Source organism: Phytophthora ramorum, assembly GCF_020800215.1.
Source record: "Phytophthora ramorum isolate Pr-102 chromosome Unknown Phyram_PR-102_s0003, whole genome shotgun sequence".
Lineage (NCBI taxonomy): Eukaryota > Oomycota > Peronosporomycetes > Peronosporales > Peronosporaceae > Phytophthora > Phytophthora ramorum.
The window spans coordinates 833,864-849,785 of record NW_027150649.1 but is presented as its reverse complement, the minus strand read 5'-3'; the positions used below and the strand labels follow the sequence as shown (position 1 = coordinate 849,785).

At 57.5% G+C, this 15,922-nt stretch overlaps 7 protein-coding genes across 7 annotated transcripts; 2 read left to right on the top strand and 5 right to left on the bottom strand.

Annotated features, from left to right (window-relative positions):
- Positions 1-13: 13 nt before the first annotated feature.
- KRP23_3423 (Lysosomal acid lipase/cholesteryl ester hydrolase) lies at positions 14-1,309 on the top strand (the record flags this gene model as incomplete). The annotated part of the gene is made up of 1 exon (XM_067888272.1): positions 14-1,309. The coding sequence occupies one exon, from the start codon at positions 14-16 to the stop codon at positions 1,307-1,309; it is 1,296 nt and encodes a 431-aa protein (XP_067747530.1).
- Positions 1,310-1,664: 355 nt separating this feature from the next.
- KRP23_3422 (Vacuolar protein sorting-associated protein 27) lies at positions 1,665-3,605 on the bottom strand (the record flags this gene model as incomplete). Its single annotated transcript, XM_067888271.1, has 1 exon — positions 1,665-3,605. One exon carries the CDS (start codon positions 3,603-3,605, stop codon positions 1,665-1,667), a length of 1,941 nt encoding a protein of 646 aa, XP_067747529.1.
- Positions 3,606-4,936: 1,331 nt separating this feature from the next.
- Positions 4,937-7,087, bottom strand: KRP23_3421 (DDB1- and CUL4-associated factor 13; the record flags this gene model as incomplete). Its single annotated transcript, XM_067888270.1, has 7 exons — positions 4,937-5,099; positions 5,257-5,345; positions 5,478-5,583; positions 5,849-5,974; positions 6,058-6,143; positions 6,228-6,516; positions 6,606-7,087. 7 exons carry the CDS (start codon positions 7,085-7,087, stop codon positions 4,937-4,939), a joined length of 1,341 nt encoding a protein of 446 aa, XP_067747528.1.
- Positions 7,088-7,322: 235 nt separating this feature from the next.
- KRP23_3420 (WW domain-containing oxidoreductase) lies at positions 7,323-8,297 on the bottom strand (the record flags this gene model as incomplete). The annotated part of the gene is made up of 1 exon (XM_067888269.1): positions 7,323-8,297. One exon carries the CDS (start codon positions 8,295-8,297, stop codon positions 7,323-7,325), a length of 975 nt encoding a protein of 324 aa, XP_067747527.1.
- A 486-nt stretch (positions 8,298-8,783) lies between these two features.
- Positions 8,784-9,758, bottom strand: KRP23_3419 (WW domain-containing oxidoreductase; the record flags this gene model as incomplete). Its single annotated transcript, XM_067888268.1, has 1 exon — positions 8,784-9,758. The coding sequence occupies one exon, from the start codon at positions 9,756-9,758 to the stop codon at positions 8,784-8,786; it is 975 nt and encodes a 324-aa protein (XP_067747526.1).
- A 588-nt stretch (positions 9,759-10,346) lies between these two features.
- Positions 10,347-14,434, bottom strand: KRP23_3418 (Dynactin subunit 1; the record flags this gene model as incomplete). The annotated part of the gene is made up of 2 exons (XM_067888267.1): positions 10,347-12,947; positions 13,028-14,434. 2 exons carry the CDS (start codon positions 14,432-14,434, stop codon positions 10,347-10,349), a joined length of 4,008 nt encoding a protein of 1,335 aa, XP_067747525.1.
- A 535-nt stretch (positions 14,435-14,969) lies between these two features.
- Positions 14,970-15,728, top strand: KRP23_3417 (uncharacterized protein; the record flags this gene model as incomplete). Its single annotated transcript, XM_067888266.1, has 1 exon — positions 14,970-15,728. One exon carries the CDS (start codon positions 14,970-14,972, stop codon positions 15,726-15,728), a length of 759 nt encoding a protein of 252 aa, XP_067747524.1.
- Between the last annotated feature and the right edge of the window lie 194 nt (positions 15,729-15,922).

Below are 15,922 nucleotides of genomic sequence, written 5' to 3'. Positions count from 1 at the left end.
TTTGCTCGCCACTATGAGTTCGCTCCGCTTCCGAGGTCTGGCCCGCTTAATCCTGAGTGTTGGAGTGTTGCTCAGTGTTTTACCGTCCGCGATCGCTGAGGATCAAGTCGTTGAAGCCACCGTGGACCCGGATGTGGGCAAGAGTGTCGTCGAGATCATCGAGGCTCGGGGCTACGAAGTCGAGACGCACAAAGTCACCACCTCCGACGGATACATCCTGACAATGTACCGCATCCCCAAGACGTACGACGAGAGTCAATCGAGCTCCACCGCCGCCGCTAACAAGCCTGCAGTGCATCTGCAACACGGACTGCTCGACAGCAGCTTCACGTTCGTGTCGAACTTCCGAAACCAAAGTCTGGCGTACGTACTCGCGGACGCAGGCTACGACGTGTGGCTTGGCAACAATCGCGGCACGACGTGGTCGAATGAGCACACGACGCTGACGACGGACGATGACGCCTACTGGGAATTCTCGTGGGAGGATATGGGTCTGTACGACCTGCCAGCCATGATCAACTACGTGCTGGACACTACTGGCCGCTCTACGCTTAGCTACGTCGGTCACAGTGAAGGAACCACCCAAGCGTTCGTGGGGTTTTCGGAGAACCAGGAAGTGGCGAAGGTGGTCGACTACTTTGGTGCACTCGCACCTGTAGCCTGGACCGGTCACGCGACGGCGGCGCTCTTCGTGGCGTTGGCCAAATTGAAAGTGGACGTCCTGTTCCTTGATCTGGGCTTCACGAGCTTCTTGCCGCACACCGAGCTGCTCGAGACGTTGCTGTCCAACATCATCTGCACGAACGTGGACGAGATCTGCAACTCGGCGATCGGTCTCATTGCTGGGCCATCTGACAACCTCAACGCTACTCGCATTCCGGTGTATCTGTCGCAAACTCCTGCTGGAACCTCCGTCCAGAATATGGCTCACTACGCCCAAGGCATCCGTGACGACACCTTTGCCAAATACGACTACGGTTGCAGCTGTCTCAAGGCTCTGGGCATCAGTCTCTGCTCGTCCTTGATCTGCGAGAACAAGGTCAAGTACGGCTCCTTCGCTCCTCCAGCATTCCCTGTTGGAAACATGGTCTACCCTCGCACGGGCTTCTACATCGGAGCAACCGACACCTTTGCGACGTCCACGGACATCGAGCAGCTCCGATCTGGGCTTCCGGACGGCACTATCGTGCATGAACAATCCATCGACGCATTCTCGCACCTGGACTTCACGTGGGCCGAGAACGCCAATGAGCTCGTGTACCAGGATCTCTTGGTGCAGCTCAACAAGTACGCTGGCGTGGGGTACTAGAATCGAGATGCCAATACCCGGACCTGATAATTTGTAAGTAAAGTTTCACGTTGAAGGTGTTGATGTTCATAGGAACGTATTTCTCGAATCGCTTGTATTTTCTGGTTGTTCCTAGTGTACTTGCTTGTGATTCTCGATCAACCCCTCAGTCGTAGCCTGGGAGACCTCGGGCTCCTTTTACTAAATAACAAAGCGTGTGGCATCCCAACTGCCTCTCTGCGTTCGACTCGCTTCCGTCGCCTCGAGTACCATGTAGTCTGGTGTTGAGTTCCAGCGCTGTGCTGGTCGAGGAAAGACTCTCTTGCTTCGTGCTACTCAAAATAATGGAGAGAGTCTGGCTTGATAAAGTATACGTTTACCATCCGACAGTCATTGAGCCGACATCATCATCTGAGTCGTCCTCCTGGTCCATCAGGCTCAATGCCTCGCGGAATACCTCGACAGCCTTGTCGTGCTCGCCCTTCGAGTGCAGAATCTTTCCCAGCATCGACAGCGACGCATAGTTCTTGGATGTGAGCGCGAGAGCGCGCCGGATCGCGATCTCAGCATCGTAGTACTCGCCAGCGCCGTGAAGGGCGCGTGCAAGGTTAATCCACACATCCACATCCTTGCGGTTCGCATCCACAGATTTGCGGAATTCCACAACGGCGCTGCTGAACTCGCCGCGATCCAGATAAACCTGTCCAAGGTAGTTGCACGTCTCCGCTAAGTTCACCTCCTTGTCCTCGATCAGCTCGAGCTTCTTTTCAACCTGAACCGAGTACTGACGGTTCCTGCTTTCTTGAATGTCAAAATCGTCCGCCTTGTCGTTAGCGTTGTTGTGGTTTTCGTCGTCCTCATCGTCATCATCCAGCGAGATGCGGTTGATGTCAATAATCCGGTTACCGCGGAGCTCAACCACGTTGGCGTCCACCGAGGTTCGCTCCTTCTTCGCCTCTGCAGCCATTCGCGTTGCATCTTCCAGCTTCTTTTCAATACGAGACTTGGCCAAGGTCAGCTCCTGCACATGGGACTCCAGATCGCGCACCTGGTCCTGCATCTCTTGATACTTTTCGGTCGAGTCGACGTCTGTCCAAGCACGAGGGCGTCGACGAGACTCGTCCTCAACCGGCAAGTCCGACGTCAGGGTGGGATCCTGGCCGGCATTGTTGTCTGCTGAGCTCCCGTCATCCAAGACAATGCGACGCGGAGTGGTGGCAGTGTGGAAGTAGCGGTCCGAGGAATCTGACGGGCTCTGGAATGCCGAGTCGCGGCTGCTCGAGGACGTGTTGGTAAGCGAAACTGTGCTGTTGATGGAGCGCAGTGGCGGTCGAGCTGCCCCCTTGGCTCCGCCTGGCAGCGGCGTGGACTCCTGCCGCCTCATGTTGGGCTCCATCGGAGGCAATCCGCTGTGCCGTCCATGGCCGTACATGTTCACCACAGCCGACGGCGCGCCATTCTCACGGAGATCGTCGTAGCACAGGATACACACGCGCTGCGGCGTCTTGAGACCCAGATGATGCAGGGGAAGACGCTTGTTCGAGTGCGTGCTACACACCGATTCTCCGCACGAGCGGCAGTGGTGACGAGCCTTGAAGTAGCTGAACTTGAGCTGGCAGATGTTGCATCGCTTGTCCAGCCTCCAGCGCGGTGGCAGGGGCACTCCTGCGAGCCCATCCGGCAGTCTCAGGGCGCTGCTCACAGCGTTCACGGCTGATCTGCTGCTAGCCCACTCATCATCCAGCGAGGCTCCTCCCCTGCCACTGCCGAGGTTCGGGAGACTCTTGAAGCTGCTAACGCTCGCCGTGTCGTCCGGGAAGCCTCCGGGCTGATTCAAGAAGGCCTGAAACCTGGCACTCGGGCGGTCGGGCGCTTTGCCGGCGGCCCGGAGCTGTTCCTCCATCTCCACGAGGAACGTGACCTTGTCGTCCGTGAGCTGATAGGCTCTGGCGAGCTCTGCGGGGGTCTCTCCGGTCGGGGTCTCCTCAAAGAGACACGTGGCGACGTCGGGCGCGGCCTGGACGAGCGCGCGCAGTACCTCGAGCTTGGTGGCGGCCTTGACGGCGATATGCAACGGCAGCAGGCCGCCTTTGTTCTTGTGGATCAGCGCAGACGGGGCCACGTCCACTAGCTTCTTGACGACGCGCAGAGGCACGTGCGTGTCAGTGCAGGCCCAGTGCAGCGGCATCATGCCGAAGTCGTCCATGTCGTCGGCGCGCTCGGGCTGCGCCGAGACGAGGCGGTCCAGCGCGCTCCACTCGCTAGACTCGGCCAGCTCCAGTGCCGTCTTGGTGTCCATGGAGGCCTTGGGCTTCATTTGGTCTGCGTCCTGTGCTACCGCTCCCCTCCTTGTGTGGTCTACCGCGCACGCCGCCTGTGGGGTACGAGGTGCTTTCGGTTGTGAGACCGTCGACTGCAGTTGCCGAGAGGGAGAGGAGCTTTGGCTAGAATCGTAATTTCCTATATAGGGGCGGCTGCGCCTCGTCTGAAAATTTACATAACCGGAACGAACGAAATTCGGCCGCTTCCTTTTACGCTGCAAAGGCAACCAGCAGAGCGCAAATTTCACAGCCCCAGATGCCGGCTCATGCTCACGGGCCGGTGACTGGTTTCGCGCTCCAGCTGCTGGAGCTGTCCCAAAGAGAAATCCTCCTATTTTCGCCGCGCTCTTCCACTTTGCTCCGGCCGATTATCGCAGCGGTCGACAGCCTCTCAGCGCCCCTTTTCGGCAAGATTTCTCGTCACTGAAAGGGACACATCAAGTCGGCGATTTGCAAAGCCGAGCGCCGCGGTCGCCGCGCCCTCGATCGAGCAGCGTCCGAGCTACATGCGTCCATGGTTGTGGCGTGTTGAACGCTGGAGCGCATCGAGCGAAGTCGGATGGGCAAGATGGCTTGAGCTATGGCGGAGCTCAAGCCGTGCGATTAATCTGCGAGATGCAAGAGAGGCGCACGCGTCCGCAGATCTGCCGGTACGTGTGCGCGCTAAGACGCAGTCTCGACACCCTCCTCTCGTTTCTTTTTTGCCTGCCCGCCCGAGCAGCGGCATTGTCCAGATTGTTGCCGCTTCTCAGCGAAAACGATGCCGAGCGCTTCAACTTGATGAAGATGATGTAGCGCGACTTGATTGCAATTTTGCGTCGTCATTCAGGAGAAGGGGCAGTGCTGTGTGAGCAAGCCACGCGCTGCCGAGGAACAGGAACGCGCTCGAGCATTGGAACGGCGGCGAATTGCTGCTGCGCACCTGGGTGCCGAGGCCCCAAAGACTGCGCTCCACCCACCACGCCACGAGGCACGCCAGCAGCAGGGTGAGGCAGACAGGATCCTACGCCGAGATGAGGGCGCTCTGGTGGCGCGCACGCCACCTACGATCTCGGAAGGTCTGTCATGCTTATCAAACAATTCAGAACCGCTGTTGGGCGTTACGCTATGGCTACCCTCAACATTCGACCGCCGATATATACACTGCCGCAGTTGAGCCGCGAACATTCCCCAGGCGCGTTAGCAACGGGAACCGGACGGAACGTAGAAAGCGGCCTGGCCTCATGGAGCCATCGAGGCCAGCGCTGCAGCCATCGAGGCCAGCGCTCCGTCCTGCCAGGTCCGGAGCGCGCGTGGTGGAACCGTCCGTCAGCCTTCCAGCGACGCTCTACTCCATTTCCTTGACGACGACCTTTTCTCGGATGTTGGTGTGCGGCACGGCGCCCTCCTTGGCGTGGGCGCGGCGGTTCGCCATCTTCTTCTGCTCGCGGGCGCCGGCCTCGCGCTTGGCGCCCGCCGCCTTCTTGATGGCCTTGGGCACGTGTCGGTGTCTGCAGTTGGTTCAACGATTTCGTTTAACGCGCAGCAGAAGACGCAACAACCAACACGCCATTCGTTAGTGGGACCGATAATGTTTGGCGCATCCTCTCGAGCCTCTTCTGCGTGAGCAGCGCAGCAGCAATAACAACAACAACAGCAGCAACGTACTTGGAGATGCGGCTGATCTCGCGAAGGTGCTGGTAGCGCTCCTTGAGCGACTCGTTGTACTCGAGTTTGCGGCGCTCGCGCGGGTTCACCTAGTCGAACGCAAGAAGTAGAAGATATCAGAGACCAAAACCGTAGAGCGTCCCCGCCACGTCAGCCACTTCAGAGTTGCAAAAACATGTGCGTAACCGACAGCTCCTGCTACTTGGTAGTAGCGGACGTACCTTCGAGAGCTTCTTGGACGCTTCGGCCTTCCAGATGCGAATGTTCGTGTCGTCACTGCCCGACAGGACAAAGTTCGAGTCGGCGCTGAACTTGACGGAGAAGATCCTGTAGGGTGGCAGCACGAAAGCAGCGGCAAGCCAGTGAGCCATTCATCGATACCGACAACCCCCAAGCGAATAAGAAAGCGGCCGCGGCTTCCCAGCTCGAGCGAGTTGTCAGCGTTTCCCTGCTGCCGATCCTTCACTGACGCCAGCGTCCACGCTAGCAGCGAAACGGCTGGTGCCACTCCTGTCAATGAGGCGCCGGGGGTTGCTTCGTCCGACTCATCGACTAGCGGGAAGGTCGCGACAAAAATGAAGTCAAGACGTACCGCTGCATGCGCTGCGTGTGGTAAACCTCGCGGCTCTTAGCGGAGCGCACGTTGAAGATGCGGATCGTCCGGTCATACGAGCCCGCCACAAACTCCCGACCCGTCGGGGAGTACGCCACGTCCATACTGCGCAAGCACGTCACGCAAGACTCGTTAGACTCTACATCACTTTGGCCACTGTGGGAACCTGACTCATCGGTAGTACATACACTGCCGAGACGTGGTCCTTGTGCACTATCATCGCGCGGTTCATCTTGCGCATGTCGAATGTGTACAAGTTGTGGTCTTCGTTGGCCTGGAAGAAACGAGAAAGTGACGCCAGCATTAGCACCTCCAGAAAAGCCCGAGCAGACATCTACCACAGGTGCAAGACACTTACGACTGTGAAGTTCATGGGCTCCATGGGGTTCCATGCCAGCGCGTTGGACCGCATTTCCATGACGATCTTACGCATCGAAGACGCCACGCGGATATCGTACAGCGTGATATTCCGGTCGGAACCTGTGGATGCCAGCAGTGACGCCTCTGCCGGGTTGAAGTGCACCGAGTTGATTGAGTCAGCACCCCACGCGAACTCGTGCGTGGGCGTTGAGCGCGACGGATCCCATACCTGCACCTTGGAGCCGCACGTCGCGAACATGTTCTGAGACCAGTGGTGGTCGATGCCGCTACCAAACACAAATTAAATAATCACAGAACGTCACTACCTCGGCACTTGCAGCTTCCTCTTAACAAGCTCTGTGAATCCACCACGTACAGGAATGGCTCCTTGGAAGTGAAGGTGGCCAGCGCCGTCGGGACATCTTCGTCCTCTTCCTTCACACGCAGTGCCCACTGCTTCACCGTCTTGTCTTCACTGCATGAGTAGAATGTGTTGCCATCGGGAGTCACTGCCAAGCCGCGCACGAAGCCGCGGTGGCCGTACACGTTCCAGACGCACTTGCGGCGGGGCAGGTCCCACACGCGCACCTCTCCATCCGCCGCACCACTCACGAACGCCACCAGACTCTTGGGATTCGTAGCTAGCGCCGTCACACCGTCGCAGTGGCCGTCCAGAGCTCCTACGAACGGCTTGGCGAACATGCGCTCGAGCTTCACAGCGTTCAGAGCACGCGTGTACTCGCGCGGACGCTCGAACGGGTGGAGCGCCGGGTCATAATTGCGGAAAACCTTGAGCTTGTCGGATTGCACCTCTTGCGTGAAGTCCTTCTCCACGCGGGAAATCGTCTTGACCTTCATGGCGGCTGCGCAGGTAGTAGGAAGAGATGTCTGTCCACGAAGCAATGCTAATGGAGTTCGTTCGACTGGACGGCGTCCAATTTCGTCAATAGTGGTCCGTGATTGGCTGATAAGACAATAAGACGATGTGATTGGATGGAAGTGGTGGAACATGCAACTTGAATCAGTATGTTATCGCATCAAAATGGCTCTTCGTCAATACTTTTGAGCGCGTCACAGATGCATCACCGCCACCTTACAGCTTGAACTTCTCGTCCAGCGTGTCTTCACTGAGCATCCACAGTTTGTTGGCGTTCTCTAGTGAGTGGCTCGATTTCGCGCCAGCCTCGAGTGCAGGGTAGCCGCGCATATGCAGGAATCCGTTCGGGCCATAGTACTCTCCGCCCTTGACGCTCTTCATGGTCGCGGCGTACAGAATGGGGAGCGCTCCCATTTGCGAAGTCATGAACGGCACCCACGACAAGAGCCACACGAAGATCTCGGCCAGCCAATTTGGAAATGTGCTGCGGTAGTAGCGGTTCCAGATGTCGCTGTGTGTCAAACCGGGGTGCGCCGCCACTGCCACCACGTTTTCCACCTGCGCGGACTGCAGGCGGCGCTGCAACTCGAAGGTGAAAAGTAAGTTGGCCATCTTGGACGTGAGGTAGTCGCGGAGACTGCCGCGCGTGTGTCCCAGCATCGAGAAGCTCAGGTACATCCACGCGAAGTAGTGCGCGAGACTGCTCACATTGACCACGCGAGACTGGTCCTTCGATTGACGCAGCAAGTCAAGCAGCAAACTCGTCAGGTAGAAGTGTCCGAGGTGGTTGATAGCGAAATGGGCCTCCAGACCGTTTAATGTGTGGCGTTGGGTTGGCACCGACACACCGGCATTGTTGATCAGCAGGTCAAGATGATCGAATTTCTCGTGGAATGCACGCGCGAACTCGCAGACACTGGCGGGGTCACCCACGTCCACCTGCATGAACTCTACCGAGCCAGCAACGTCGGCAGAAAGCTTGGCGATCTCTTCGCGGATCAACTCTTCGGCACGACGCCCACGACCTTCATTGCGGCATGCGAGAATGACGTGCGCTCCATGCGCTGCCAGTGCTTTCGCAGCCTCGAAGCCGATGCCCGAGTTGGCGCCAGTGACGATCGCGAGCTTGTCCTTCTGCGACGGCATCGCCGAACCGTCCCAATTCCTCTCGGTGCTTGTAGCAAGACCCATGATTCTCGAGATCGGAGCTCCTCTGCTTCTGACTCAGAAGTTCTGAGGTGGAGCTTGCGTTTTGGACCCGTCGGTGTGATTTGCTCGCTGCGGCTTTGAACGGCGCTAGAGGCTCCAGTGGAGCAGGTCATCCAGTGCTCAGCAGCATGGCATGCCGTTGGATGAAGCTGCGCTCATGGTTCCAAGCAGCTCACACGTCTTTGCAATATCAGTCAGCGAATCTATGCAGAAACGATGCCGAGGGCTGTCGAGCTTTGTGCGAGCAAGCAGCGTAACACAACGCCAGCACTGAAAGTTCGCTTGCCAGGTGACATCAACCAGCAAGTACATTGCAAAGGCTGCTAAGCGTCGCCTGCAAGTGACCGCATATAACTACAACTGCGCGCTTCACTCCAAGTGAACTTGTCGTCGGCAGAGCTCAGAATCGCTAGTTCGCCAACGTCGTGCCCTGGTTACTCCAATTTACTTTGCGCACTTCCAGCCACGTTACACCTCGAACTTGGCGTCCAGCAGTTCTTCACTCAACGACCACAGCTTCTTGGCATGCTCGAGAGAATGACTGGCCGGGTGTGACGTATCCAACGCCGGGTAGCCCCTCAGAGCCATCAATCCGTTCGGCGCGTAGATTTCACCGCCACGCACGCTCTCCACGGTCGCTGCGTACAGCGTAGGGAGTGCGCCAACCTTCTGAGGGAGGAACGGCAGCAACCACACCGCCCACATGGCCACCCACTGCAGAAATGGCCATCCCGCGAGCTTGGTGCAGATGTACTTGTTCCAGATCTCCGTGTGGCAGACTCCAGGATGCACCACCACGGACAAAACATTGTCAACACCTGCACGTTGCAGTCTTCGCTGCAGTTCATATGTGAACAGCACGTTGGCCATCTTGGACTCGGCATAGTCGCTCATGCTGTTGCCCGGAGTGTGCCCCATCATAGCGAAGTCCAACTTGGCAGCGTGATGCAGTCCACTTGAGACATTCACCACGCGAGCTTGCGTCCTCGACCGTCGTAGCAGGTCCCACAGCAAACTCGTAAGGTAAAAGTGGCCGAGGTGGTTGATGGCAAAGGTACACTCCAAGCCTTTCGAGTTATGATGCGGCGGCGGCGGAACTGCCACTCCGGCGTTGTTTATCAACAGGTCGAGCCGATCGAACTTGGCTCGGAAGGATTGTGCAAAGTCACGGATGCTGGTGACCTCGGCCAAGTCCACCAGCATGAACTCCACTTCGCCAACAGCTTCACCGCCCGGCTGGCTCAGAGCCTGACGGATCGATGCCTCAGCTTGACGACCGTGACTCTCGTTTCGGCACGCGAGCACCACGTGGGCCCCGTGCGTCACCAAAGCTTTGGCCGCTTCGAAGCCGATGCCACAGTTGGCGCCAGTCACGATCGCCACCTTGTCCTTCTGTGAGGGCACGCTGGAGCCGTCCCAGCGGCGAGACGACCCGATGCCCATGATGCTGAGTGCAAGGATTGTGCGTATGGTCGGCAGAGCTCTAAGAAGATCGATACAAATTAACCCCCCGAAGGGCGTCCTATAGGTAGCCTACCGAGTCCGAAGGGGCTAATAACGGCTATCACCATGCAACCCTCCCCACCTCCAGATAGGCACACGGCGACACTAGTAAACTTTTCTGCTTACGTCTTGTCTTGAAGCAAACTTGAGTCTCGTCATGCAGGTCGCGTGACGTGACATCCGTTGAGCAGCCCTCGAGTCGACGTAGCATTCTCCTCAAGCCTTACATCCGCGCTGGGAGGTTCGTCAAGAATAGCATTTTTGGATGTGGCGGGTAGCTCATCAGCAGCGAACAACGGGCTGTCGAATGCGTGCGGCCAGCAATGGTTAGACTTGAGAGCTGCACAGACAGACCATGTCTGGACTGGGCAGCAGCTCTCGATTTGATTTGATCAATGCTTTGCGGCAAGAAATCCTCCGGAGCAAGGCCAGCTCCCCTCGCTAGGGGGTATATCAAGTGCTGTTACATTCAACTCAAATTGCTTGCCTTCTCACCTTCCTCTCTCTTTTGTTCGATGTGACGTTGACTCAGCACACCAGCGCCTTGGACAGATGCTGCACTTCGGAGTGGTTCAACACGAGCTGCACGGACTGTGACTTGCTGACGGTACTACCACCAAACTTCACACGTCCAAGAAGCACTGGCGGGCGCTCCATCTCCGGTGGTTGCCAGCCGAACACGCTCTCGCCACGAGTGATGGCGCTGGTGACATCTTGTCCCCAACCGTCTTCACGCATCGCAGCGCCTACGCGTTCACGAAGAGCGGTCAGATCTCTTTGTGCGCGCGATTGCTGCAGCTTTTCAGCCATGAGCTGAGCATGCGCGGACGACCCGGTGGACGAAGCAGCCTGCTTCAGATCCACCAAACGCGGCATCGACAGCTGAGCCTTCACCTGCCGTGAGAACGTTGCCACCTCCTTCAGCGAGTTCGTCAACCTGTTCGACGGCTTTGCCAGCGAAGTGCGCGTGTTCACCGCAGCGGTTGGGCCAAGCAGCCTCTCCAACCGCTCCTTTGCGAGTGTAGAACGCGCCGTGTGCAGTTCAGTGTGCAGTTGGTGAAAAGCCCGACGGAACGCCTCGGCATCTGCCGCGCCCATGGCCGATCCCTTACCACCTCCAGAAGCCCCACTTCCACCCTTCACGCTACTTCCAGCGTCACTGGAACGCTTCAGCTGCTTACGCAGGTCTCGGTTCAGGGAGTTCAACAACGTTTTCTCCTTGTTTGACTCGTCCAACGCAACATCGAACTGTTCGCGCTCCTTCGCGAGTTGTGTCTCGAGTTGAGTCTTTTCGTTTGACATAGCGGCGACGCTCTCAGTCAGTTGAAGCGCTTGGCTTTCAAGTTTCTGAGCCACCACACGATGTTGGCTGTCAGCGCGCTCGAACTCACGGATACGCTGGTGTAGAGCGTTGCATAGCTCTGTCATCTCCGATAGGTTGCTGCGGAGGGTTGATGCATCCACCAACTCTTGGTGGATGGCTTGCGCACGAATGTGCCACTGCGGGCGGCCGTTAGCCCCATCGGCATGCTCGCTACGAATACGAGGAGCCACCGCATCGGTGAAGGCTCCGCGGCACACCAGCTTGAACAACAATGCCAGCTTCTCTTTGAAGGCTACAGTGTGGTCGTACACAGCTTGCTGCGCAAACTGCACCAGCTCATCTGCTGATTTGGTGTTTTCGAGTAAACCGATGTGGTCGAGCTGCGACTGCAGCGCACTCGACAGCAATTGTGCCTCAGTAGCGTAGCTCTGAATAGAAGCCACAACTTCACCACCTGCAGCCACAAGACCGTCAAGGTCATCGTCCGAGGCTGCCAAATCGATCTCAGCGCGGCGGTAAAACAGTTGTGCCACATTAAGCACCGACAGCAGCTCTCCCAGACACTTGTCCAGTACTGGCATCAGCTCCGTGCGCAGCGCAGCCGTTTGGGCGTCATCGGGCATCTCTGCGCTCGCAAGCAGGCTCTTCGTGGTGCGCAGGAAGGTCACCATCGCAGAGATCGAGAACGCCAACTTGGCCACACTCTTCCTAGCACGCAACTTAACCACTGCACAGCGAGCACCAAAACTCTCTGAGCCCACTGATGAAGCAATCTGAGCAACTCGGCTAGTGTGCCATTCCTCCGAGGTCTGCACGAGGCGATCATACAGTGACGCAACGTCACCGCCACCGCGGATACCATTCAGCAAAGCACCTTCGGAGAAAGCAGACAACGCCGAGTCTAGCACACTCTCCAATGCCGTCGTCTGCGAAGTGTCCAGCGCCGAGCAGCCCTGAGCAAATTCGTCTTCGGTAGTCAAATGGCATTCAAGCATGAACAAATCCTCCTTGGCTTGGCACGAGATTGCCGCCAGTTTGTCGCCAAGGACAAGTTGCTCTACGCTCATGGCTGCGCTTAGCACTCCGTCGTCCTTTTCGTTCTCTTGCGGACCACTTGGTTTTTGTTGTGCGACGGTGTCCAGATCCTTCTTCAAGTGTTGCAGCAAGATATCGGATTTGCCAGCAATTCGTCCAAGAGTCAATCGAACTCGAAGAACCTTTTGGTCAGTTTCTGAGAAAATCGAGCTGGGCACCACGGTGCGCAGAAATGAATTCTCCAGCCTAGCCTGCTCAGCGATGATCTTCTGCTTGGCTGCTTCAGTTTCATGCTCGCGTGCAGCTGCTACCAATGCGCGCAGCCCCATCGTTTGGTTAAGGGCCAGATGGGCTGTATCCTTCAGAGATTCCACTGCACCGCTTTCTGCACGAAGTTTTGCCTTTAGCTGTGCAATCTCCTCACGATGACTGTGTGCAAGATCACGGAAGCGTGCAATGGTGCGTTCCTTGTCCTCAAGGAGAGTCTTCTGCTCCAACGCCGCCTGCTTCAATTCCTGCAGTGATGCACGCTGCGAGTCGATCTCGTCCCGGAGCTTCGCTTCATACTCAGTATGCTGATGCTCCATTTCCTGGTCTACCTCACGCAACAATTCCAATGATTGCACCGTGTTCTCAAGTTCCGCTAATTTCTCACCCAGCGTCAAGTTTTTCTCGGTAAGATCTTCCACCATGGTTTCATACGCGTTAGCAATGTCCAACATCTCCTTGAGCTCCTCCGATTCGCTTTCTAGGTTCTTCTTCTTTGTAGTCTATACAAGCAAAACAGGTTCAATGGAAATAGTGTCAGCACCAGGGTTATTTCAATGATCTCGCACAAACGTTCTCTTACCAGTTCTTCCACCTCCTCTCTCAGGGAGACAAGCTCAGCATTTTCCCGCTGGGCCTGGCGCAGCTTCTTACTGAGATCAGCCTTATCCTCAGAGGCCCGCTCGTGCAAAGTCTTCACAGCAGCACGGAGTTTCTTGTTCTCGTCTGCCAAGTCCCCACTGCTCGCAGAAGACCCCTCTGAGTAGTCAGGCCCCGTGGTGGCCGACAGTGCCATAGCAGCCGTGAGCTTCTCCACCTCCTGTTGCAACTCCTCAGCATGCTCCTCTGCGATTTCCTTGTCCATCTCTACGGTCTCCTTTTCCAAGGTCATCATCTCGATCATGTCCTGAAGCTCAGCCAGCTGCTTCTCGAGTGTCTCCACCTTACGAGCACCGGAGCTCGACTTGGCCACGGCCATAGCAACCTCCTCAGCCTTCTTCTGCTCTGCAGCTGTGAACGCCGCAATGCGTATTTTTTGTTGCGCCACCTCCGCTTCAAGAGACTTAATCTCGGAAGCCTGCGTGGCATTCTCAAGCCGCAGTTCATCCAGCTGCTCTTCGTGCTCGGCCTGTAGCTCAGTAATATGGTCCTCCAACTCGGCCCGCACCGAGCGCACATGTTCTTCCGCCTCTTCCCTGATCATCTCAATCTGCTCCGCGAGCTCTTCCTGCGGGGACAAACCTGCATCACCTTCCTCCTCACCATCGATCGCTTCGTCCATAGTCTCGTCTCCATCAGCATCCACCAGTGCTTCGTCCTGCTGCACTCCCTCCTCCTGTCCCTGTTCTTCCAGCAGTTTAATCTTCTCACTGTTCGCGGTTGCTGCCTCTTTCATCACGGACACACTCTGTCTCAGCTGTTCCACGTGCCTGTTCTTCTGCTCCAGCTCTTCCTCCAGCTTGGAGATCCTGGCTCTGGCTTCAGTCAGCTGGTCGTCCGACGCCGCGCCGCTTCCCGCGGCCGATGCGCCGCCCATTGAGCTGCGTCTGTCCAGCGTTAGTCTCGTCCTCGCAGCAGCCGAGGCCGACGTCGACATACCAGGTCTACTGGTCGGTGTGATCATTGACGCCCGCGTATTGGGTGCCGACGCGCGGGAGCTCGCGGAACTGCTAGGCGCCGGGATGGACGACGACAAGCGACGAGTGGCGCCGTTGCCCACGCCGGACAGCCGACGGCTCAGCGGCGCCTTGGCGCTGCTATTGGTCGACGACAGCACCGTCCTGACCATCGACTTCTTGACGAAGAGCCCGTGGTTGGGCTCGCACGTGAAGTAGACGCGACCGTTGAGCTCTCCGTTGTTCTTGCCCTCGGGCCGCTCCAGCTCGATGCCTACCCACTCGCCGCTGGCGAAGTCCGTCTCGCCTATGAAGCGCACGATGCCCGTCTTGCCGGCACCGAAGGCCACGTGCGCGCCCACCTCCAACTCCATCGCGGTAGTCGGGATCTATCGCAGTGATTGAAAATGAGGGGAAACATAACTGTCGTGTTCGGCACATGAAATGATGTATATGACGTAAATAGGTGTGGTGTACATATGCTGAACCACGGGAGCATCAGATGTGGCCAGCTTGTTGCGCCGATGGCAGATGGAGCTTCGCCTTCGTCAGCTCGACAGGAGACTGCGGGGATTTGCCTCGGTTCGCAAAATTGCTGGCGCTGCGCTCGCTAAAAATGCGGAGGGGCGATGACAGCCCTCATCGCCTTATGCCGAGCAGCAGACTCACTTTTGGTCCACCCCAGGCTAAAACTGGCTTCTGCTCCCACTGTCGCGATTTGTGGCCAATCCAATCTCCGGCTCGCCTCTCATAAAGCAAAAGCGCGCCACTCCAGCCACCGACTGCAACTTGAGCGTGAACCCCATCGCCCGGTCGTGAGCAGTGTCGGAAGTCTTCCAACGCGCAGTTTTTTCTCCGGAGCATTCGTCATTCGCAGATAGAGAAGACTGAGAAGCGGCAGCAGACAGCATGACCGTACGCAGCATCGTGGAGATGTTTGAGAGCATGGCCACTTCCGCGGGTGGGGACTCGCCCGCCCGCGCACTCGAGTCCCCGGGACGCGGCAACGTCTGCGGGTTGGTGACGTATTACGACGGACTAGCGGTGGTCGAGGAGCCCCCGATGCCCGTGGCGGCCAAAACCGTGCGTCTCGTCCTCAATCAGTCTGCCTCGAACGATGCAGAGCCCCATCTTAAGGAGGCAAAGGAGGAGGAGGACAGCCACACAAGCAATCAGGACGTGAACGAGGCCCTGGCAGTCAGCAGCACGTCGCTGCACTTGAGCAAGATCCCGCAGCCCAAATCGCGTGAGTTCCACCTCGCAGCCTGCTCCGTGAGAAAGCCCTCCGTGTATGACGCGTCCCGAAGCCGCACATCATCCTCTAATTCGAGCGACAACAGCCAGCCGTTGCACATGCTTCCGCCAACGCCCGTTTCCGTGCGAGTGCGGGCGCCGTGCACCAGCTACGCCGCGTTCGTCACCAGGATCGAGGGCTCGCAGTCTCGGTTGCTAGACTTTGAGAAGGACGAGCGGTGGCTAGGGCAGGTCGAGACCATGAAGGGCCGCGTGGAGACGCTCAAACGGAGGAATCACATAGCCCTGGCGAGGGAGGTGGCCAGCACCCCGCGCAAGAGCAGGAGTATGAGCGAGTGCAGCGGCGTTTCCACGGCGTCCACGGCGTCGCTGTCGTCCATCGACACGCCCGAGGGCAACTGCCAGCAGATATGAAGCCCCGTCGAGCACAACTAAGTTATTACGTAGTATCTAATGTTAATTAATCTGCGCAAGCTCCCACACACATGCAAGCGTCTAAAGTGTCCATCCAGTCAGCAGTTCAAAATTCAAAATCCGATGGCGGCAATTACGGATTTGCTCAATTAATTGTAAATTGGATTGTGTTTCTGTCCTGCCCTATCCCCCTG